Source organism: Sebastes umbrosus, chromosome 10 (assembly GCF_015220745.1).
Source record: "Sebastes umbrosus isolate fSebUmb1 chromosome 10, fSebUmb1.pri, whole genome shotgun sequence".
Lineage (NCBI taxonomy): Eukaryota > Metazoa > Chordata > Actinopteri > Perciformes > Sebastidae > Sebastes > Sebastes umbrosus.
The window spans coordinates 31,400,885-31,425,586 of NC_051278.1; the positions used below are offsets into that span (position 1 = coordinate 31,400,885).

Genomic DNA, 24,702 nt, shown 5'->3' on the forward strand with positions numbered 1-24,702 from the left:
AAGGTCCCATATTGTGCTAATATTCAGGTTCATACTTGTATTTTATGTTTCTACTAGAACATGTTACATGCTGTAATGTAAAAAATAACTATATTTTCCTCATACTGTCTGCCTGAATATGCCTGTATTTACCCATAAATGCTCCGTTTTAGTGCGTTTCAACGGAACTGCAATGGAATTGCGTTGCTAGGCAGCAGCTTGGGTCCATGTGTACTTCCTGTCAGCTGATGTCTTTCACATACACTGCATCCGGAAATAAACTAGGACACATTTAGAATGTTTACATTGAAAACTGTGAAATGGTCTAATATTGTATATTTGTGACATCACAAAATGACAGGAATCCTGACAGCTTGTTTCAAAGGCACAATTTCTTAATATGGGCTGTGTATATTTCTCCATGGATTGAGCGTTTCGATACTTTCACAGTATTTGTATATCACTTAAACCTGCTTTATAATATAAAAGACAGATATGGGACCTTTAAAGATGTCTCAAGTGTCTGAAAATGTGTTTTCTTTTGTTTTGTTTTTTTTACTATTTTATTATATTCTAAAGACAATTCATTTAAAAATTAAATGAAACAGATTAATCCATAGTCATTTATCAAGCAAAAAAGTAATTTTGTGACATTCTGTCACTTTATACACTAAACAATACACCTAGAGGAAGCCGTCACAGAGCCATATACTGTAATGCAATGTGTCTCTGGGTTCAAGGTCATAATTGGAGAAATCTGCTTTTGTTATTGAGGGGGAAAATGAGACAGTCGTGCGTCCGAGACAAACTGAAAGCCAACAGATGGGGGTGACGCAGCTCAGCTTTTGTCTCTCTAACCTACATTTTCCATTGACATCGAGGACAACATGTACATCTGTGGTCCATTTACAAAGGCATCAACAATCTCACATCGCTGGCATGTAGCTGACTCTCTGTTATAAGTAGGATAACGGCAATACAATCTAGCAGAAAAGGGAATGAGAGCCACAATAACAACATGTCGATAATATTTAAGAGGGTTTGGAAATCCTCGAGAGGGACAAATCCCTCTTTTAGTGCACACCAGGACACGAGAGAGCGGGCAGAGTCGGAGTGAGGGAGTTAAGGTATTCAGTTTTGTTCTCATCCTGCTCAGACAACATAATGGCCTTGTTTCCCTTTCCTCTGATGTCAGGGCTCATCCCTCTATTCGTTTATTCATCAATCTCTCTGTCCCGCAATCCAGTCCGGGAACGCCCCGTCCGGTTTTATCCATGTGAAAATCGCTTCTTATCTGCCTCTCTCTTTTTCTCACACTAATCTAGAGGGCTTAAAGCAGGACTTAAGATGACAAAGATATAAATATTCAGAAAATATTCAGGTCAGATGAGCTACAATAACAATAAGAGTATGGCTTTTATATTGTGCGTGGCTTTTGCATGGTCGTATGGCTCATGACGGTCGTGCAGATTTCAGGCTGATTTCTATTCAACTAGTTTTCATCAGGTAGCTCCTCTGAGGATGAGAATCTCATTTTTGTTATACTGATATCTGAGGCTGCCAGGAAAATCAAATAGCACTCGCCCATCCATGAATGAGTCTGCATACCTGTGAAATCAGGCCCTATTATTGTTCATTACTTACGCTGCAAACCATCATTTCAGTTCATTAAATGATCAGTCATCCTTTTATTTGTTCTCGCCCAACGTCATCCAAACTAGTTTTGATATCACTGAGGAACAATATAAATCAACGTCTCAAATAGTTACAGCACTATAGGAGAGACCTGATCTAGATCTGACCAGGCTTTTGGTGTTTGACAGTGTCCCACACTCTGTGCTACAGACATGATAGGATACCTTTGGCACTCAGGTGTAGAAATCAAATCTCACGACTTTTTATCTGTTCAATCCAGGGCAGTCAAAGTTAATGTGAAAATAACGCGCTAACGCAAATTTGTTTTAAAGCCACTAATTTCTTAAACACATTAAAGCTAGAGTGAAGATACTGGCATCATATGAAACTAGAAAAACCTAAAGAATCCATTGGTACCAACCATGTCATACTAGCGTTTTGAGAAGGAGGATGAATAACGCTCCAAACTTAAGAACATTTTGAAAAACTGTCGAGGCTATTTTCAAAGGGGTTCCTTGACCTCTGACCTCCAGATCAGTGAATGTAAATGGGTTCTATGGGTACCCACGAGTCTCCCCTTTACAGACATGCCCACTTTATGATAATCACATGCAGTTTGGGGGCAAGTCATAGTCAAGTCAGCACACTGACACACTGACAGCTGTTGTTGCCTGTTGGGCTGCAGTTTGTCATGTTATGATTTGAGCATATTGTTTTATGCTGAATGCAGTACCTGTGAGGGTTTCTGGACAATATCTGTCATTGTTGTGTGTTGTTAATTGATTTCCAATAATAAATATATACATACAGTTGTGTAAAGCAGCATATTTGTCCACTCTTATGTTGATAAGAGTATTAAATACTTAACATATCTCTTATATGAATAATTTGTGATTAATAGTGATTCAATATTTTAACCGATTGACGGCCCTAGTTCAAACTGATGAAATAACAGCGATCAACTACATGGTTTAATAAAAGAGCTCCTTAATTCAAGTCACTTTTTGAAAATTTGAATATTAAGCGTTTAACTGTTAACCGCCATTAAGAATTTTTACCGATTAAGGTTATCGGGTAAACAGTTAAAAGAAATATTAAAATCTGAGCAAAACTCAGAGGAGCGGCTCGTCACTTAAAGGAGAAAAGCTTGTCCAGCTTAACAGTCCACCTTAAGAGAGTCTGAGACGGCGTTGCAAGATACAGGAGCTTGCCTCGGGTCTGACGAGTTGTAGCATTTATTCACCCACACTCACCGCCGCCACACACACACGGTCTGTCGGACACTCGCTCAAGTTACGCCGTGCTGACAGACCGTATGTGGCGAGCGCGATGCCACCAACAACGCTACAGCTGTGAACGTAGCACAAAGACACACGGTCTGTCGGATACTCGCTAGCGTTACGCCGGACCGACACACAGCTGACCACCTAGATGCGGTGGAGACTTTTACGGGGAAAGTGGCTGCATGTGTCCACGACAATACATGCAGCGTCGTGGCTGCTACAGGAACTCTCCCGGACAGGTGAACAGGGGACTCAGTTGTTTGCTTTGCTCAAACACTGCAGCTGGCGATGAATGTTGGATTTAACCTGTTTGTGCATCGGCTTATTGTTGCAGTGGGGCGGCTTGTTAGGCACTAAAAACGGCACCGCTGCGAGAAACACACTAATCTTGTCAGTTAACGGTTAATAATCGGTTAACAAGGGTTGGTTATCGGTTAGAAACAAAAATTCAAAATTAGAATCCCTAAAACATTAGTTCCAGGAAGAAGCAGTATCCGAAAACCCAACCTGGCTCCCATAGTTCCTTTGTGTGTGTGTGTGTGTGTGTTTACCTCACAGATCTTACGAGCCTCACGGTAGCGGCCTGTCTGCAGGAATGCGAAGAACAGATCATAGAGCATGGTCATCTCTCCTCGCTCCTGACTCACAAAGTCCATGGCTGAAGAGACAGACAGACAGACAAACGGGGAAACAGACAGACAGACAGACAGACAGACAGACAGACAGACAGACAGACGGGGAAACAGAGCAGAGAAAGGTTGTGAATAAAAATGTCTGCAAGGTGAACAAACACACCGCACACTTCATCTTTTCCTCCTGATTCCATTATCTGGCACAATGTCCCAGGCACAAAGCAGCCATATCAAGTCTGCTCTCAAACAAACACACGCAGGTCCCGAATGAAAGCCTAAGCTCTCATGGTAAACTTTGCTAAAGCGCTCTGCTCAGCGTTACGTCCTATCTCTGTCCAGCAGCTTCAGCACAGGTACCCCACACACACACACACACACACACACACACACACACACACACACACACACACACACACACACACACACACACACACACACACACACACACACACACACACACACACACACACACACACACACACACACACACACACACACACACACACACACACACACACACACACACACACACACACACACACACACACACACACACACACAATGCAAACTTTCAGTTATCCAAATGAACCTGCATATTCAGCAAAGGCAGAGGAAGAAAGAATAATCCCTCTCCCTTTACTTGCTGTCATCTGAAGTCAACAGAAAGAACTTTAATCATTGAGGAATTAATTCCTGGTCTAAATCTAATGTAGACACGTTTGTAGACGAGTTTCAGACCAGTTGGACTAAATTCAAGTGGCATTTTCTGCGTGCACGTCCTAATTTGAGGCTTTGTTGGAAGACTGAACCACAGTGGCTCATTAAATCTGTCACTATATCCTGACAGAAGTGCATGAAACAAATAATATTTGGAAAAAAAAATCATATTCCTCTGCCTCTTCCTAGTGCTCCTAATGGTGTTTGCAAGACTTCACTGCTCCCGAAGGAAAACCTGTTTTGTCTCAGCTGTTTTCAACATGGCTGCTGGGTCACAAACGTTCTCATTTTACAGCTAAACAGTACACTACAACATGATTCTGAAAACATTTGAGGAGAGAAATAGGCATTACAGTAACAGAACATTGGTTCATATTTGGTCGGAGCTGCCTAGTTTGACTGTGTGATCGAAGTACGTGAGTTTCGCGAGCAGTGATCGACATCTGCTTTAGAGACTCCTCGGCTCTGATTGGTTGCTTTTTGTTCGGGCGCTGTGAAATCTTCTAAAGGCCATTAGGAGCAATAAAAGGACACAGATTATCTGTCTCACACACTACTGTCAGGATATGGTGACCGTTTTATAACAAGACTCAGAGTATATGTCTGGACCGTGTACGGTCAGTCTGTGAATTTGTGGCTAAATTGTTACACAGGTAGTCAGTGGTCATGTCTATAATGTTAAATCCAGTGGTATATGTCCACTCAACTGGCCGTTCAAGCTGTGATGTACCCTATTGAGAAATGCACGTGATTGGTCCCTGGTTTTCTGCTCGCCGTTTCAAACATTAAACAACATGGTGGCCTCGCTCGTAAACTTTCTGTTATTTCGTCAAAACAATCCACCAAAATCTACTTCTGAAAACAATCTAAGCGAGAAATAGTAAATGCCACTGCTGAATCTCTTTTCATTTTAGAACTAGATCGCCTAGTTTCACAGCTTGGTCCAAGTTTCTTGAGCCGGACGCGCCATGCTGGACGGGCTCATTTGCATAAAGTTGAGATTTTTCAACTTCATGCAGCAAGACCCTCTCCAACTCGCCGCAACACTCCCACCATGCACTGGGCGACTGCTTTTCCTGCTATCCATAGGAAATGAGTGGAAGCAGCGAGGCGAGGCGAGGCTCCTGGCCAGAGGAGGAGCCACTTTTTCAGGGCGCGTAGCTCTTCACCTCCAACCGAAGCTCCGACTGCCGTGAAGCCGGATCTGGGTCTGTCCGCAACGGGCTGGTCGCTGCCGGAGGCCCCGTTGAAGTGAGCTGAAGGATTTCTAGTGAACCTGCATGATTTCACCGATCTTCTCGCTGATGGTCTCGTTTACTGATGTAGGTCATATAGAGGCATCAGTATTACACTCAGGCTTTTTCAACCAGTTAAAAGTGAGGAATCAACATGCAACATTAATACAAAGGTGTCTTCTCTCCCCCGCGAAGGGCATCCCGCCCACCTTGGAATCCCGATCCCTTCTGGGTTCGGTTAAAATTTTGTATTTCTGTATTGTATGATGAACTTTTCCTGTTCCAATGAGGTTTCAAAACCTCATGAAAACCCTACATTTTATAGTTCTGTTGATGCTTGAACTCAAACGACATGCGAGTCAAGATCCTTCGACAAAGCATCTGTTGGAAGCCTGCCCGTTGTGATGGTCCCGGTACATTTCTGTCTATATTTCTGATGGTGTATTTGAACAGGCTGCGGCACTCAACATGCACTCACAACGCCGTCAGGTCGAGTGTGACCCAAGGTGTATGTCACAAGTCATCCCTCTCTCCTGCTTTATATGAGGACGTGAGAGACACGATCATTTGTTATTTCAAGATCCAGTTAGTTAGTTAGTTGGTACTGGTTTACGTGCCTCTGTGAGACAATCGTAAAAGTAATTTTGTTTTTTGAGGGTGCAGCGCCTGACTGAGGGTCAGTCACCTTTCGGGAGGGTGAGAGAAGAGGGTGGGAGGGAAGGGTGGATGAGGGAGTGGGTGAAAGGGGAGGGAAGGAGGTGGAGAGGTGCTCCACTGCATGGGTTCGACCTTTGCGCACTCCAGAGCCACTTGCCCCTGCGGCACACCGAACTTGACCTTTTCACCGCGCTGCTGTCGACATACAGGGAGACCGCTCTCAAAACGTTATCGTCGGACGTGCTTCACCGCGGCCCCGTTCTGAACCTCTCTCACTCTCTGGTCCTCTTACACACTCTTGGAATTGTTGGTGCTTGTTATGTGCGTGTTTAATGCAAACACTGCGCGGGCACTTTGGATTAGCTTTGCCCCACACACAGAAACCAATAGTGGAAGGTTAGAGAGTCAACCAGGAGAAGTTTGGAAAAAAATATTAGAATATGTCCGCGAGAAGCAGTGACAGTGTGAACTGCTGTTCGGAACTTTATTGAGGCCACTTTGACATAATAAGCCTTTGATGATTGTGCATTTTTAAAAATCCTGGCTCTGGGGCATCCTGGTGGCCTCTGGGTTTAAAGGTCCTGACACACCAAGCCGACGGTCGGCTATCGGACAGTTTGGGGCCATCAGTGAGTGTCCGTCAGCCTAGATTTTTCGGTGTGTACCGCACCGTCGGCTCTAGTCAGCCCGTGTCGGAGTTTTTTTCGCCGATCATTCCAATACACAGATATTTTCACAATGACATGGCCATCTGGAATGAAGCTGAGTGAGAGTGGTATGAAAATAGTCGGCAAACGTCACTTTGTTTCATGTGGGAAAAAAAAAAAATGTATTCACCTATGTATTGCAATTTTTTTGTTTTATGATTTTGAAATTTATTTTTTAATGCCAGAATCGATACATTTGCTTAATTTGAGTTTATGTGGAAGTAGAAGGAAGTCTGCGCTTTTATTGTTGGAGTCAGAATAACGTGACGTCTTATCCGTTCTGTATCCATCGACCAAAACAAACCGCAGCGAGCTGAAATGAGGAAGTAGAAGACAGCGGAGGGTCTGCGTGGATACGATTTGAACCCTCACATGTTAAATCCAACATGGTAAACACTACACATCCAGTAAAGTAATCACATCCACAAAACAATGACAAGTATTGTCCAGAAACCCTCACAGGTACTGCATTTAGCATAAAACAATATGCTCAAATCATAACATGATAAACTGCAGCCCAACAGGCAACAACAGCTGTCAGTGTGTCAGTGTGCTGACTTGACTATGACTTGCCCCAAACTGCATGTAATTATCATAAAGTGGGCGTGTCTGTAAAGGGGAGACTCGTGGGTACCCATAGAACCCATTTACATTCACATATCTGGAGGTCAGAGGTCAAGGGACCCCTTTAAAAAAAGGCCATGCCAGTTTTTCCTTTCCAAAATGTATCCCATATTTTCATGACTGATCAATTAGGGTTTAGTTTATTAAATATAGAAACATACCCAGAATTCAAAGTAACATCTTTAAATTGCTCGTTTTGCACAAAGAAATGTTCATGTAAAGATTTCCAATTCAGAATGACAAATCTGACAACATCAACAAATTTCAGCTTTAACTTTTGAAATAGTTTTTGTGTGGTAAACTGCTAAAAGCAAATTATGAAATTGTCAATAAATGTTGTGTTGATTTACTAATTGTTTTAGCACTAGATTGATGGATCACTGTAGAAAATGTGTAACCTTTCTGCAGCAGTTCCGTGTCTCCTTTCTCCACCAGAGCGACGATGATGTCGTGGATGCGAGGCAGGTGCTTGTAGAGCTTCTGACACTCCAGCGCTGCTTCCAGAGCTCCGGACAGGTCCTTACTGCAGGCACGTGACCATACACACACATACACACATACACACATACACACACACACACACACACACACACACACACACACACACACACACACACACACACACACACACACACACACACACACACACACACACACACACACACACACACACACACACACACACACAGAGAAAGAGAGAAGGAGAGAGAGCAGAGAGCGAGTTAGATGTCAGGTCTGCCCAGTCAGTCATGTACGGGATTGTGTCGGTAGAGAATAGAGAGTGTATCGCGGGGTGTTAACCCCGTGACCTCCCATTCAAGCACTATGACCCTCCGCAACAATACAGGCCTTTGAATTCATGACAGCACCGACTGTAGGTGATGAAGCCTTTTGGCCCCAATACATCATTCTCACACAATCGGGCGCACTCTCGCACACCTGTCGGCGAGGGGCTGATGTCTCTCTGGACAGGCTTTTAGAGGCGAAGCAATACAGCAGACAAAGGGACTCGACTGATCTTTACCCTCTCTGCTCGGCTCCTCTTGCGCCCTCCGACTTCTCTCCTCTTTTGTCCTCTCCAACCCTCTTTAACCTCCGCTCATTTCCTCTTGTCTCATTTCCCTTTCCTCTGGTCTCCTCCTTCCTTCCTTCCTCACCATCACCTTGACCATCTTTCTTTTGATTTCACGCTGTCAGCTCTCACTCCCCACTCCATGACCTCGCCCCCCAGTGGAGCAATTTAGCAGAAATATGGCAACAACATTAGAGGACCCCCCACCACCACCAGCACCATCAGCACCAGCACCACCACCAGCTTGCTCCCTCCGTCTCATGTCATCCTTTCCTTGCTCGATCTACCCTCCCTCGCTTGGCCCGTCCCTCCCGAGCGGACGAACAAACAAAAGAGCGCGTACGGGGAGGATGAGTGCGCCTGATGGAGTGATAACGAGAAAAGTAGAGAGACAGAGAAGGCGAAAGGATGCGGGAGAACGAGGAGCTGAGAGAAGGGGGAGGGAGAGAGAGACCACTTCAATCCCCTCTATTGTGACAGCACTGCCATCAATCTGTTGATTGGGTAATTACCATGTCAATCACACAGAGGTCAAAGCAGATAGGGCACCTATGGGGGAGGTAGGGGGCAGAGGAAGTGAATGAGAAACAGATGGATGGACAGAGCGTGAGAGAGACAGAGATTGAGAGTGAACAGGTATAATTTCTGAAGTGTTTTTCTCCTCTAATCAATTAGACAAGTGGATAAGAGAAATATGCCCAAAAAGACCAACAACCCGGAAAAAAACAGGAAATGGCATGACCTTGAGTTGAGGCAGTAGCAGAAGAGAGCGATGGAGGGAGGAAGAATGGAGTGATTAGGGTTGGAAGGTAAAGAGGTCCGCTAATTGAAATGAAGAGGGACAACATTATTCGGCAGCGCCAGTCAAGAGGCTGTTCAACTGCACAACAGTCTGATTGAACAATACAGAAGAGAGACTAAAAGACAAAATGAGAAAAAGAGTTCAAACAGGATCAAAAAATATTTGCCTCTCACCATTGACTACCGTACATATTTTTTTCAAAATAAGGTCCCATGGTCCCTCTATATGCACAATTTCCTTAGCTGTTGTGGTGTGGTTCACTAGGCTATTTACACTGGAGCTATTTCTACAGTACATGCTGCAGCCAAGTCATGCTGGCAGATGTTTCAAAACTCCTTCTCCACATTTATTTCCTCCCGTCTATCTGTCCACCTCATTCTTTCCTCCATCACGCTCCTCCACACTTACTTATAATCCCTCCATCCTAATGAGACATCTTAAAAAAAAAAAACATCCCATCACTTGGCAAAAAAAAAAAAAAAAAAAGGACTGGCTTTGCAATTACACCCCCTCTGCCTTCCTCCCCTCTGCCTTCCTCCCCTCTCCCTCTCTCCCCGCCCACTGATCCACCCCAAAAAAGAGCTAAGGATGTCGAAAGATGGATAATTTCCCCTAGGTACAATTTAACTGTCACTTTGCGTTGCCATTTACTGCGGCGCGCAGCCCTGTTAATGTCCTCAACTTTGCATGTCAGCCACTTTCCAGCCAATTAAGCCCTGAAAAAAAAAAAAAAAAGCGGAGCGCTTTGCTCAGTGGAAACCTGAAGGATTAGACAAGGAAGCTCATTTTGCCTCATCTCACTCCCACACCCCCCCACTCCTGCCCCCATGTTTCTCCCTCTCCGTCCCCCTCTTTTGTTCAGAGGAGATGGGCAGACATGTTATCAGGCCACTGTCCTTGCGTAGGGGGAAGACGAGGTGTCTGTGACTGCGATCATGACACCACTAGCCCGCTGTCACGTGTTTAAGAATGAATGTTTACGTCAACATCTCCTTCTCTTCCTTGTTCATCTATCTTTTCTTCTTCTCATTCATTTACTTCTATGTTTCAACTAGGGATGCACCGATCCCACTTTTTCAGTCCTGATACTGACAGCGATACCTGGGCTTTGGGCATTGGCTGATGCCGTGTACTGATCCGATACCAGTGTGTAATTAATAAGCTGTATGCCTCACTGTGTGGAAGTGACTGGGATCATTCATTTATGTGTAAGGCAACATCAGGCTGGACTTAAACATGGCTTTCCTAACTTTGTAAAACAAAATGTAACAAATAAATACACAGATATAAATTTACTGATTTGTTATTCATTATTAAAATAATAAATCATACTCCGGCAACTTCTCCTTAAAAACAGCAGGAACAGGAATTACAATTCAGGTGTAAACTTTTTTTTTTTTTTAATGCAGCAACAAATTGGTCGAAACTTCAACAGGAGCTAATATTCCAGAATATAATGTATATAGTATATAAAGATAGAACTGAATTGAATAGATCGGCTGTCCAGCTATTTGAGTCAGCATCGGCCTATGATCCGATCCGGCAAAGAACGTATAGTATATTGCCAAGAAGTGAAAGCCAATTGGTCGTTCCATTGTAACATCAGCGCCCAGAAGCAAAGCTAAGCTTCCGCCATTTTGGACTGAAATCGACTACCTGACACCAGTAAAATGTCCAACTGAAAAATGACGAACAAAAGTAAAACTAAATTATTTCTATTTTATTGTCATATTCCACCGAAATGGCCTGTGTTGAACAATGGAATATTATAAATATAATAAGCGTCCATAATGACGGCAGCGGTTGTTGCATCCCTCGTTTCACTTCTGGCTGCTTCTGTTTATCTACTAAGGATTTCCTTTTTTCTTTTAACCTCCTTTTATTTGCCTGTTTTTCTTTCCATCTGTGCTCATTTGCAATCTCCTCTCATTTTAGGCCTCACTAAATCTCCATGTACAAGACAGCAGAAAAGAGTGGAAGCGAATGAGCTATTTTTTCCTCCGAGCCATTCATCTCCCATCAGCTCTCCCGACTCCTCCTCCTCCATCTCCACCGTTTCTCTGTCTCATCATACATGTCCTGCCAGCTCTTCATTTTGTTGGACTCATTAGCATTTTCCTGTTGCTAATCACTTCCATAAGGATGTGGCAATCCGAGCCAGCGTAGTAGCACGTTAGCACACAACTGCTGAGCGGACGGGCATGAAGGCTAACGGGGCGGCGCATATGATGGGCTGTCAAGGGCTAATCTGCCGGAGAAGTGTTCATTAAGTCATTAGCACTGACACAGCGATGAGACGGGTGCAGGCGGGAGTGATGTCTGCTTTGTCCTCTTTTATCGCTTCTCCTCCGTCCCTCCTCCTCCCGACTGTCTGTTTGTCCCCTGACTGACGGAATGAAGAGGTGGAGACGGACGGATGGAGATAAAAGATAAAAAAGAGGAGAAGAGAGCGAGGAGATGGATTCAACTGGAGCGCAAAAGTCAAGTGTTGTGTTACTCAAACCTGCCCCGAGGCTCAGCTGAAGCACTGCTGAAACTACGTGTTAGATCCACTTCACATTCCTAAACATTTCACATTTTTATGCCTCTTCAGAAGAGACAAATTCATAGAATGATTTATTTTCAAAAAGCCTTTTAACACTAAGGGTGTCATGATGAAACTAAGAGTATCGCAGCCCGTCTCTTGTCATTGATTCCAATGAAAAGCAAAGCTGTAGTTACAACCCTAGACTTTCTGACTGGAAGATTCATTTATGAACTTGCTGTTATTCATCTAACCATTTTCAAGGCTATTCAGCGCTTGAAGCCGATGCTTTAGAAGCAGAGATGAGCCACTCGGTCATTATCTCACTCCTGTAGGGAGGAATAAATAAAAGTTGGTTAAGAAGAGAGGAAATTGAGACAAAATATGTTGCTGCTGTTTATTGTTTAAAGGTAAGGTTGGTAATGCTGAGAAACTAGCAAGAGTATGCTAGATTTAAAAAAAAAAAAATTCAACCTAAAAAGCCAGCCCACTGTTGCCAACTCATTCCATTGAAAGTATCTGGCAGCACCAGCTCCAAAAGTCCCTAAATCTAGAGAGAAAGTCACCAAGTCCGCAACACTGACGGTCCGTCCCTTCAGGCCTCCCTCCACAGACACTCCCCCAAAATTATCATAATGAACGGCAAACCGGGAGAGGGCGATGAAAAACGGGAGTCTCCCGGGAAAATCAGGAGGGTTGGCAAATATGGTAATGAGAATTTCAACAAATATAACAAAATGTATTTGAACAACAATGACCTACCTTTAAAGAAGCTACACTCGCCAAACAATCGGATCTACACTATGGACCATAAACTCATTTTATCTGCACATCAGGTGTCTCCTTTAATTTGCAGGGATACACCGATACCGGATCGGGTATCAGTGACAATGGGGCCGATCTTTTCAGCTCAGTTCTATGTTTATATACTATATACATGATACACTGAAATTTCAATTCCTGTTGAAGTTTTGACCAATTTGTTGCAGCATTAAAAGGGTTTACACTTGAATTGTAATTCCTGTTAATTTTGAAGATTTTTTAGCAAATTGTTGGTGTACCATTTACTATTTTAAGAATAAATAACAATTCAGTAAATTAATATCTGTGTATTTATTTGTTACATTTTGTTTTACAAAGTTAGGAATGTTTAAGTCAAGCCTAATGTTGCCTTACACATAAAAGAATGATCCCAGTCACTTCCACACAGTGAGGCATACAGCTTATTAATTAAACACTGGTATCGTATCGGTACTCGGTATCGGCCGATACCCAAAGCCCAGCTATCGCTATCGGCATCGAGACTGAAAAAGTCGGATTGGTGCATCCCTAATAATTTGTTGACTATTTCCGAGCCTTGACAAGCAGCCAGCTAAAATACCAGCAGTTAGCTTGTTCACTTGTGTTCACTGCAGTATCATTTGGAGGAAGTACAACTGGCACTTGATTTGTGAACAAGGCTGCGGTAAGCTGGTGTGTGTGTGTGTGTGTGTGTGCGCGTGTTTGTGTTTTGGCTGCTGTTGATGACCCAGGAGTAAATTAGCCTGCTAATCTCACAGAGGCAGTGATTAACGAGTGAACCTGGAAACCCGGTTGGTGCCAGAGACCAGACTTACAGCAAAACAAACAGCGGCAGGGGAGCAATGCTGTGTGTGTGTGTGTGTGTGTGTGTGTGTGTGTGTGTGTGCGTGTGTGCACGAGCTTCATGTGCAAAAGGTCTACCTCTACCGCAGCATGTATGAGAGCATGTGCAGGGCGTGTGTGTGTGTGTGTGTGTGTGTAGTGGCGGGCCCCTAACGGCGCACTGCGTGGCTGTGGTAAATCCAGCAATTAGTGCTCTGTACATAATTAACATGCTAATGAGTTGATCTACTTAAAAGCTGCTCTGACAAATAGAACACACACACACACACACACATGCGCTGAATAACACACACATACTGAATAGAGTTGAGGGGTGGGGCGATACCAGTGACCCCACAACCAGTGTTTGGGAACGTTCATTTGCATATTTGCATTATGGGGAGAAGCATCGATGGCCATCTCTCACCACACACATATACACACACACACACACACACTTACACCTTGGAGTAGAGCAGTGGGTGTTTCAGGAGATCAGGGGTGGGGGCTCATGGGAGAGGTTGCAGCTGGCGAATCCTCTAACAAACAAACCCTGGCTCTAACACCGCACACACACACACACACACACACACACGCACACACATAAATGAGCAATTTCCACATCCTCTCTCTGTCTGAATCGCTGACCCAGAATGTAACCTCGGCTATGATCATAGGGAGGGATGAGTGACTCATTGAGACACACAAACACACACACACACACACACCTGGCAACTGGATTTGGCAGATGAAGACACAAATCTGAAAACAAAAGTGAGCTGGTCGGCTGGTTTGTTGAGAACTTCAGCTCCTAGTAAGTGATGGTTCTTCATGGAACCACACAGCCATTTAAAGAACCAGTTAAGCACCATTATTTTTTCTGTGTGTAGAAATAAAACATACCATAACACAAACTAATGTTTTAAATCTGTGTCCACACAGCACTGGGCAACGATTGTACCACAGTCAGAGTTTGTCTTACCTGTCCAGGAAGGCGGTGATCAGGGGCGAGCAGAGGTTGGCGGTGGGCTTGGTCAGTCCGAGGGTGAAGATGGTGTCCTGCAGGCGTCTGACGGTGGGGGCGCCGCCCTTTGTCGCCACGTCGTTGAGCATGTGAAAGAGCATGGTGACGTGCGTGTCGTTCATCGCCGACTCCTTCTCTTTCATCTCCTTCAGGATGTCCACGGCCTCTGTGACGGAGGGAAAGAAGAGATGAAAACAGAAAAAATTGTTAATGTGAACAAGGAAAGGTTCACATCAGGGCTGTCAAAGTTAATGCGATAACGTGTTAAAGCAAATTCATTTTAACGCCACTAATTTCTTTAACGCAGCTTGCGATTTTTAGGTTGTAGCGGGCTCAGCTTTAAAACCAGAGTGAAGATACTGGTATCATATGAAACTAGAGAAGTTCATTAATAAAACATTTATGATTTTTATATTGAAATTGTGCAACTTTCCCAAAATTCCAGAGCTTAACTTCCCCTGGAAAATTTCCAGAAATTTATCAATCCTTTTCAACCCTAACTACAATACCCATATTAATAATCAGCTGCCGTTGCTATGGATGTCAAAAACACTTCCGTCCATCGCCAAATTCATCCTAAACTGACCAAAAATCAGAAAGTGAACTGAGTGCATTTTAGCAGCCCAGCTTTTTGTAATCGTTTTCAATGAGATTGAAGCATTTGCACACTGCTTTTGCGTTACTGAAACTACAAGCTTGTCGTGAAGGAGGCTAAATAACACTCCAAACTTGCGCCAAATTTTAGCGAGGAAAAAAGGTCCCTTGACTTTTAACCTCAAGATATGTGAATGAAGATGTGTTCTATGGGTACCCACGAGTCTCCCCTTTACAGACATGCCCACTTTATGATAATCACATTCAGTTTGGGGCAAGTCATAGTCAAGTCAGCACACTGACACACTGACAGCTGTTGTTGCCTGTTGGGCTGCAGTTTGCCAGTTTGTTATGATTTGAGCATATTTTTATGCTAAATGCAGTACCTGTGAGGGTTTCTGGACAATATCTGACATTGTTTTGTGTTGTTAATTGATTTACAATAATAAATATATACATACATTTGCATAAAGCAGCATATTTGTCCACTCCCATGTTGATAAGAGTATTAAATACTTGATAAATCTCCCTTTAAGGTACATTTTGAACAGATAAAAAAATGTTTGAACCATGATTAAATATGGACAATCAAGCGATTAATCGTGATTAAATATTTCAATCCATTGACAGCCCTAGTTCAGTCAGTCACAACTCTCAACATGTGTGACGCTTTGGTGAGACTCTCAATCAAAAGAAGGAAGTGATACTGAGAGTGATTTAGAGGGAAAGACGAATGAGAAGAATAAAAGACGAGGAGAAAGAGAGATTATGCGGCGAGATGAGGGGAGAGGAAGCGAGAGGTGGGCAGAGCTCGGCTGGGAGAAGAGTAGGGTGTGTGAATATGATAAAAGGCCCCTTTAGCTAATTCCATGTGGGGAAAACAAACCCATAAAAAAACAGCATTTTGTGCCCAGCGGGGATGCAAATCCAACCCCCGTATAATGCCAACTCTGTGCTAATTGCTGCTTGCGGTTTTCTAAATGAGACTACAATTACCGGACCCCTACAATGGAGGCCGGCTTTTTGCCGTGGCCATGTGGAAAGCACTTGGGGGGCTAAATTATAGGTATGTGGCAACGAGGGGCCCGCCGTGCCCCCGGTGAGACCTCGGTAAGCGGGCTGAGGGGTGGATCAGTTTGGTCAAGTCCAGCCGGTAATGGAGGGCTTTTTACCGGGGGCCACGCGCCCATCTGGCCAACACTAGGGGCTAAATGGTGAGCGTGTGCGTATACGTGGTGTATCAGGGTGAGGTAATTAAGATGCATTTACTGTCTATTTAGACAGCTGCTAATGGGCTGACAGCGATACAGCCGCTCTCCACCACAGATACTAATCTATACAGCATGACCGAGAGGAGGGGAGGAGATGGAGAGATGCAGAATATATTTGAATAATGTGTATTAACTGCCAGTCCTCCAACTGCAGGGCAATATAGGCACCATGCTTAAAATTCACCCAACAAAAACCTCCTTACGTTGGTGAAAGATTGGATCAAACACACAACGCAGAAAAGCAAATAAAGTTAAAGTGAACAAATGTGGGTCTGATGATGCTAACACCTACATAGCTGGTAATATAACAAAACCCCTCAAACAGGAGTGTCACCCTCTACTAGGAACACACACACACACACACACACACACACACACACACACAGACACACACACTTGTGGGCTGAGGGACAGGGCCACTGGTGAGTGCTTTGGCATCCTAATTTCAGTCTGTCTCTCCATCTCTTCACCTCTCTGTGCCAGTTGTTATGGCGATGGGAACCGAAGGCTGTCACATATTTAATGGGACAGGGGAAAATAGAGGAAGGAGGGGTGTGTGTGTGTGTGTGTGTGTGTGTGGGGGGGGGGAGGGGGGTATGGAAGAGATGCTGCTAAACAGGGGGGGGGGACAATGAGAGGGGGGGTGAGGCTTGTCAGAGGGATATGTTTGGTTTGTTGGATGAGGGTTTGACGAGAGGTGATGAAGAATGGAAAAAGGCAAACCTTGAAGTGACTGGGTTCTCCGTCACTAGTGTGATGATGTATCTTATTTCTATCACTACTGCAATATGAATTTCTGCAATAAGCACGTCTGTACAGAGGACATTCAGTAAGTAGCTCCTTCAGTAGCTGTTTTTCCTCTACTACTACGTAATTTAATCCATCACTGTACTGTAGGCGTGTAACGATTCATCTACTGTCCAGCGCAGAGGAATAATGAAAAGAAGAAGAAGAAGAAGAAGAAAGAAGCTTTCCTTGAGGACTTCTACTGTCAAGGCCCAGAGCATGTCTGCTGGAATGTGTCAGACCCTAAAGTGTAAAGCTAACTCAGTTTAACGTCCGACTGGCTCATGTTGCATGTTTCGCTGCCACTGAGGAGATAAATTCTCTATGTTTGGAAAGTCTCACAGCTTCTACTGTATATGGCCGGGACAGAGAAAACATATATGGCTTCAGAAGATGTTCTGTTAGAAGATGGTGAAATAAACCAGAGGCAGTCTCTCTGTGATCCTAAACCAACTGCTTCTAGGAGCCTGTCAGTATGGCTGTCCAAGCTAACGTGATAATAACGCGTTAACGCAAATTAATTTTAACGCCACTAATTACTTTAACGCATTAATGCAACTTGTGACTTGTGAAAGATAAAAAAAATGTGCGAGTAATCATGATTAACTACGGACGATCATGCGATTAAATATTTTAATCGCTTGACAGCCCTAGAAAACAGAGAGACTGACAAATTAAAGTGAATAACAAAAGTATCTCTAGTAACTTTCAAACAAAAGCACAAACAACTTCTAAAACACTAAAAGTACAATGAAAATCAATGTGATCACAGAGGGTGGTATCAACATTAAACAATTGCCCTATAATGACCTGACCTGTCGTCACGTCTGTGCTGTTTATCAGTTCATATGCAACTTATTCTGGCTCTCTGACTCTCCGTGTCTCTCTCCATGTCTCCCTCCTTCCCTCCTTCTATCCATACCTCTCTCTCCATCACTCTCTGACAGACCCGCTAATCACTGAGACCAATGGCTTGGAGTTGATCTGCCCAAATGGAGCTACACTAGCTAACATCTCTCCGTCCTACGTCCAACCCTCCCTCCCCTCCATCTCTCCCTTTATCCGTCCGTTTAGCCAGTATGCATATCCATCAGCTCAGCAGAGCATCGTGGCCAGCAAAGCGAGCCAGATCCCACACACACACACGCACACACACACACACCAAGAGACGGGGAGGCAGACAGGCCAGGTAAACAAACATCACACAGCCCAATGGTTCATCTAATGTTGCATGACTTGACTGCTAGTGACACACACACACACACACGCACACACGCACACACCACCGACAGCGAGTCCAGGACCACCTAAATCCAGAACAAGTTGTGTTTACCAAAGTGGGAGGATGGACAGATGGAGGCAGAGGGGCAAGGGCAGGTCAAAGAGACGTGACGATGATAGAGGAGAGGTGTATTTAAAAAATGGAGGGAGAGAAGTGAAGGTGGAAGCAGGTAAAGGGGTGTTCAGGCCCGTGTGGATATGTATGGCAGGTTCACTGGGTCGCAGGATCGACGGGATGCAATCGTTCTTGTACGGGATAGACAAGAAGGTGATCTAATAATAATGCTCTTTGTATCAGTAGGATTTTTTAAGTTGGAAAAAAAGTTCAAACATTTAGTTTTTTTATGATTTCCTTCTTCAGCGAAGAACACTGGATTTTATTTTGCATCATTTGTTTTCCGCTATTCATTATACATCAACATAAATTGCTATGAGTTATTCTCAGATGGTTTGCGCTGTTTGTTGTTTGTGCGTGTGTGTGTGTGTGTGTGCGTGAATGCATGCGTGCAAAGTATTTTATTTTATATGATGGTAATAGGTCTATTTATGTATTAATTTGTTTATAGGTCTAAATATTAGCAAATTAGTTTTTATGGGCTATCGCTGTAATTTATTTCATGTGATTATTACACATCTTGTTGCCGCTTTTGTTTAAATACAAAGGAAAATCCTCAGAGTCCCATTTCTATCCTCATCTCTCATTAGACAATAGAAGGCAAAGGAAAGTACAATAAAAGTAAATAATGACCGCAAGTTTGAGAAGTTTGACAGCTTGTGTTGTCGTCGTCTCCCCCCCCACCGCTGTTTTAATGTACAGGCTTGCTGGGGATCGAGCCCGATGGCCGCGATGGGATGCTCCATGTGTAAAGAAAGTCATAACGGCAGCGGGGTTTTTTACTCTGACACAACCGGCCACGAGAGGAAAATAAACTTTTTACTAGCAGCTGCATATCTGACTGAGAATTGTTTCTCCTGCTGACTGACTGAGTGAAGGGTGAGGGGCGACTGACGCTCTTAAAGAGAAGGATGTTCTCTCCCTTTCTCTCTGTGTGTGTGTGTGTGTGTGTGTGTGTGTGTGTGTGTGTGTGTGTGTGTGTGTGCATTATGTGTGAAAGAGACTGATACAGTTGGTCTCCAGTGAACCGGCCTGTACCTTTTGTCAATCTCTGTAATGTGAAGCCTATAGAGGAAACCCCAACCCTGCCACACCAGGCGAAGCTTCGAATATCGGCGAGCCACCCTGTGCTGTGCACAGCAAGAGAGTCGCAGGTTAGAATCTGGCTTGGGGGCCCTTCTGCGTGGAGTTTGCATGTTCTCCCCGTGTTAGCGTGGGTTTTCTACGGCTTCCTCCCACAGTCCAAAGACATGCAGGTTAGGTTCATTGTTGACTCTAAATGTCCCGTAGGCGTGAATGTGAGCGTGAATGGTTGTCTGTCTCTATGTGTCAGCCCTGTGATAGTCTGTACCCCGCCTTCGCCCAATGTTAGATCGGCTCCAGCCCCCCCGTGACCCTGAATAGGGTTAAAGAAAATGGATGGATGGATTTCTCACTGAAGCGTCGAAGCTCCAAAAATGGTATTGGGGACAGCCCTATAACTAAGAGACTATTCTCAGTATCACTGAAACAAGTTCATAATTATATTATTTTTGCACTCCTCCAGAAAAAAAACCAAAACACTCAAATAAAGAGGAAGGTTAGACAGATGGATGTATGGACAGATGTGAAGATTAAAGAACCATGATGGAGATGAGGAGTAGGAGCAGCAGAGGTTGGAGAGACGGTGGGAGGAAGGCGACGTTAAGGATAAAGGCAAAAAAGGATGAAGTGAGGTGAAAACAAAGTTGCGTGGCGAGGTGGGATGGGAGGCTGTGAACCAAGGGCAAAAACAACAAAGCCATTAGAGAGGCTGAGGAGGAATAAAGCAAGATGCCAGGAGACATGATCTTCAGCTCGGCCTGGTGTGTGCTAGGGAGCCAGGCGGACCAGCGTCTGGGTGGGGACAGGCTAACATCAAGGTTAGCCATGTGTGCTAATGTGGCTGACAAGCGTCCCCCTCCATATGCACACTCTGGCTAATGGCAAATGCGTTAGCGCTGCCTATACACACCCCGACACACACACACACACCGAGACGGCCACGCCAACCGTCGTGCCCACCAAATGCCTTTTGCTTGAATTCACATGCAAATTTGCGTGTGTGTGTGTGTGTGTGTGTGTAACGCTCAAGCACTTCGACGGACATGATCTGCCATTAGCATCAAGGCGGATTTCAATAATTCTGGAAAAATACACAAAGTCCTGTAATTTTCCCCCTCTCTCATTTCTCACTGACGCCGATGCGTGTGTGTGTGAGCGAATGACACGCCTCGAGACAGAGCGGGGGGAGAGGGGGTCAGATAGAGAGACACAGACGAAGACGGAGAGAGGGGAGGGGAGGAGAGGAAGAGGACAGACAAGGGAAACATTTTGCCTGTCATTGTGTGCAAAAAGCAGAGCGGCAAAACTGATGGTAATTGGGTCTTCGATGGGCTGAAGGAAACCCACCGTAGCATTCTGAAAATGGCCGGCTAATGTGGTTTGAGGGAGGGAGAGAAAGACGGATTTTGACAGAGTTGGTGACACACACACACACACACACACACACACACACACACACACACACACACACACACACACACACACAGAAGCTCCACCACACACATTCACATCTGCAAGCCTTTTTAGGTTCAAGCCTGATCTACTTTGATCCGGCTTACTGTCAGAGGAAAAGTCATGAGGAACTAAGTGCTGGTGGGATTAGTCAATTAACCAAATAGACAAATCAACGCAAAGTTAAGAACTATTTTGATAATCAATCAAACGTTGTAAGTCATTCAAGCAAAAATTCTATTGAATGGCTTTTGTTTTTGGACAAAACGAGCAGTTTGAAGTAACCTTGGCTCTGAGAAGTTCTGGTGTGCTCTTTATATATTAACTGACACTTAAAGGGACTCTATGTAAGAATCAGAAATGTCTTGTTAACAGAGACACCTGTGGCCATTAAGTCAACGAAAGTCAGCGTCTTGTTGCTCGCGCTTGTGCTCGCTCTACATAGACATGAACGAGCATCGCTCGAAACAGTGAGGAGACACACGTCAGCTAAAAGCACAATATCACTCTATATTTCAGCTGCTTGGCAGTAATGTTAGCTGACCAGACGAAGGTCTCTCCATGAATCAATACTGATCCTAGTGTTGGCTTTTCCTGCCTCAGCCTCCCGACCGCGGCCGGAGGGAACAGGGGAGACACCGGAGTTTTGGTCGGAGACGATAACGTTTCTCTCTGCGGAGCCCCGTCACTTCACAAGACACGGGAAACCTCTGTTGGTCTGGAGGAGCTGCAGCATTTATTTCTGCACAAACGTCCACTAGATTCACTAGATATTCTCAGAGCTAAACTAACTCTTCTGCAGTGTGGAGTGTGTGTGCATGCACGTGAGAGGTGGAGAGAGAGAGCGAGAAGGAGCGCGGTGTGTGAGTGAAGGCAGGCAGAGGAGCAGAGGAGCAGAGGAGCAGAGACTCTGGCCCTGGAGACCAAAGCTACGGTCTCCCCCGCATCCTCCGACCGCGGCCAACACTGTTTAACAGACGGGCTTCACTAGATACAACCAAGAGGTTTTGGTGCTTCCGTGTAGTTTGTGTTGGAGTCTGAGTCTGAACAGTGTAGCAACACGTGAGCGCGCATGGGACACCGACCCGCAATGATTTATACGTGTAAGAAGTTACAAACAGTCCCTTTAAAGGAACAATGTGTAGCACTGGCAGCTAGCATTTAAAATGGGCAACAACAGTCCAAATTCAAAACATTGGAGCCATCCGCTCTTCCGGTGTGACAGATAGCAGTTAACGCACGTTTTTGCAATTTGAGGGTTACCTTCTTGACGCGACCGCGTTCGCCGCTGGCCAGCAGTCGGAATCACTTCATCGGCTGTGTGTCTCAAATATTCGCTGTCTTGATAACCAGCTGCACATGGACCATAGAGAGATGTGCCGAGGCTTTTCAGGTCGGGTAGAATCTAACGTTAACGTTATCTCTGGTGATCCAGTTCGTTAGCTTGCTTCCATGGCTGCAGAACACTGGGTTTATGTGCCAATTTGTTTCTTACATGGCAACGGGGGGGTTGAAAAGGGCCGCGGACGGGATCACACCAGCCAAAACAAAAACACACATTCCGGACTGGAATGGAAAATTTCAAAGGAGAACATAACTGGCTGTAGCATTGTTGTCGGAGTATTTCAATTCAGCACGTTTCCTTTATCTCTGATGACATATCATGGTCATTTTATGATTTATTACAGTAAATATATTACATACTGTATTAGTCCTTTAATCTCATCTGTCACCGGCACAGAAGCATAAAAATGGCAGACCAATCAATAATGAAAATAATCAGTTGCAGCCCTTGAGGAACTTACCTTCCACTCTGCCGTTCTTGGCGAGGGTCTTGACCAGTGCGATGTATTTACTGGTATCCAGCACTATTGACGAGTCCTTACGACTCCTACAGAAAGAGACAGAGAGAGCGAGAGACAGGTTAGATTAATGTATTCCACTTAAAGTAACGCAACTCATCTATTGTGCGCTCTCCTGTTCAGTCTGACGAGGTGGTGAGTGAAGAGAAGGAAACAAGGGAAGGAGGGAAGAGTTTCCTGTGTTTTAGCCAGTCAACAGAGCAGCTGGACCCTGCATTAATGTCTCCCCTAATACCACTCAAGTTAAACTTTAATGGCCTACTACTGGTCGCGGCGCTAGCTCGTGTGCGCGTGTAAGTATTTGTGTGCGTGCGTATCCTGCTTCGCTCACATTTCCCTCTTCAGGTTGAGCGCCTCCTCCACATTGTCCTGACGACAGCACAGGTTGATGAGGGAGGCGTAGGCTCCGACTGTCATCTCCTCCTCGTGCTGCTGCTTCAGCTCAAGGGCGCGATGCAGGTTCTGATCACACAATAAAACTCTCAGAAAAAAAGCAACAGGACTAAACACACAGACATTGCAAATTCTAAAAAAAAAGAAGAGGTTTTGTGAGACTGAGGCATCCAGACAAGTCCTACCTCCTCAGCACAGAGAGTCTGGATGGTGTGTTTGAGTACGGTGCCGAAAGGTTGGTTCTCTGCTTTCAGTTCGGCTAGTTTCTTCTCAAGTGCCAACACCTTACCCTCAATTCCCTGATGGAAACAGAGAGGTGTTAAACACGTGTACATACACAACCTCATGTGTATATGAGCTTGTACTAATAGACACAAAATATGTGTCATGCATAAACACTCATCTCCAGAAAGGAGTTCCGTTATAAGTTTAGAGGACCTATTATGCTTTTGTGCTTTTTGCCTTTCCTTTAGTGTGTTGTATAATTTTTTTGTGCGTGTTAAAGGTCCCATATTGTAAAAAGTGAGATTGTCATTGTCTTTTATATTATAAAGCAGGTTTAAGTGTTATATAAATACTGTTAAATTATCAAAACGCTCAATATACAGAGAAATACACACAGCCCGTATTCAGAAATTGTGCGTTTGAAACAAGCCGTTAGGATTTCTGTCCATTTTTGATATTTAGACCATTACACGGTTTTAAACATAAACATTCTAAATGTGTCCCAGTTTATTTCCTGTTGCAGTGTATGTGAATGACATCAGCTGACAGGAAGTAAACATGGACCCAAACTGTTGCCTAGCAACACAATTCCGTTGCAATTCCATTGAAATGCACTAAAACGGAGCGTTTCAGACAGAGGGTAAATACAGGTACATTCAGGCAGACACTATGAGGAAAGTAATGTGTTTTTTGAACATTACAGCATGTAAACATGTTCTAGTAGAAACACAAAATGAAGTATGAACCTGAAAATGAGCACGATATGGGACCTTTAAAGGTCTGCAAAGTTACAAAGCCCAAAGTCCACACCAAAGGGAGTTAATCTCCCCCAGAGAAACACTGCTCCTGAACTGCCTGAGGCGCCTTGATTGATGTCCTGCCTTTTCTTCCATAACGTGGTGATGTCATCAAGTAACACATTTGCATAATACCTGCCTAGCGGCTAGGTTGGCACGCCCTCAAACAAAGCTAGTTAGAGCGGAGCCGGAGCGGAGTCCGAAGTGTTTGGTTCGGTTGACCAATCACAACAAACAGCTCGAACAGAGCGTTTCAGACAGAGAGTGAAATGCAGTGTTCATTTAGTTAAAGAAAACTATGAAGAGATACATTCGTCAATGACCTTTTT

At 44.4% G+C, this 24,702-nt stretch overlaps 1 protein-coding gene across 1 annotated transcript in view; it reads right to left on the bottom strand.

The window, feature by feature from the left end:
* Positions 1-24,702, bottom strand: part of lrpprc (leucine-rich pentatricopeptide repeat containing) — a 91,105-nt gene that overhangs the window by 33,021 nt on the left and 33,382 nt on the right. The window contains 6 exon segments of the mRNA XM_037781654.1: positions 3,449-3,555; positions 7,868-7,992; positions 14,473-14,680; positions 22,902-22,987; positions 23,290-23,420; positions 23,537-23,650. Coding sequence (XP_037637582.1) covers positions 3,449-3,555; positions 7,868-7,992; positions 14,473-14,680; positions 22,902-22,987; positions 23,290-23,420; positions 23,537-23,650 — 771 coding nt within the window.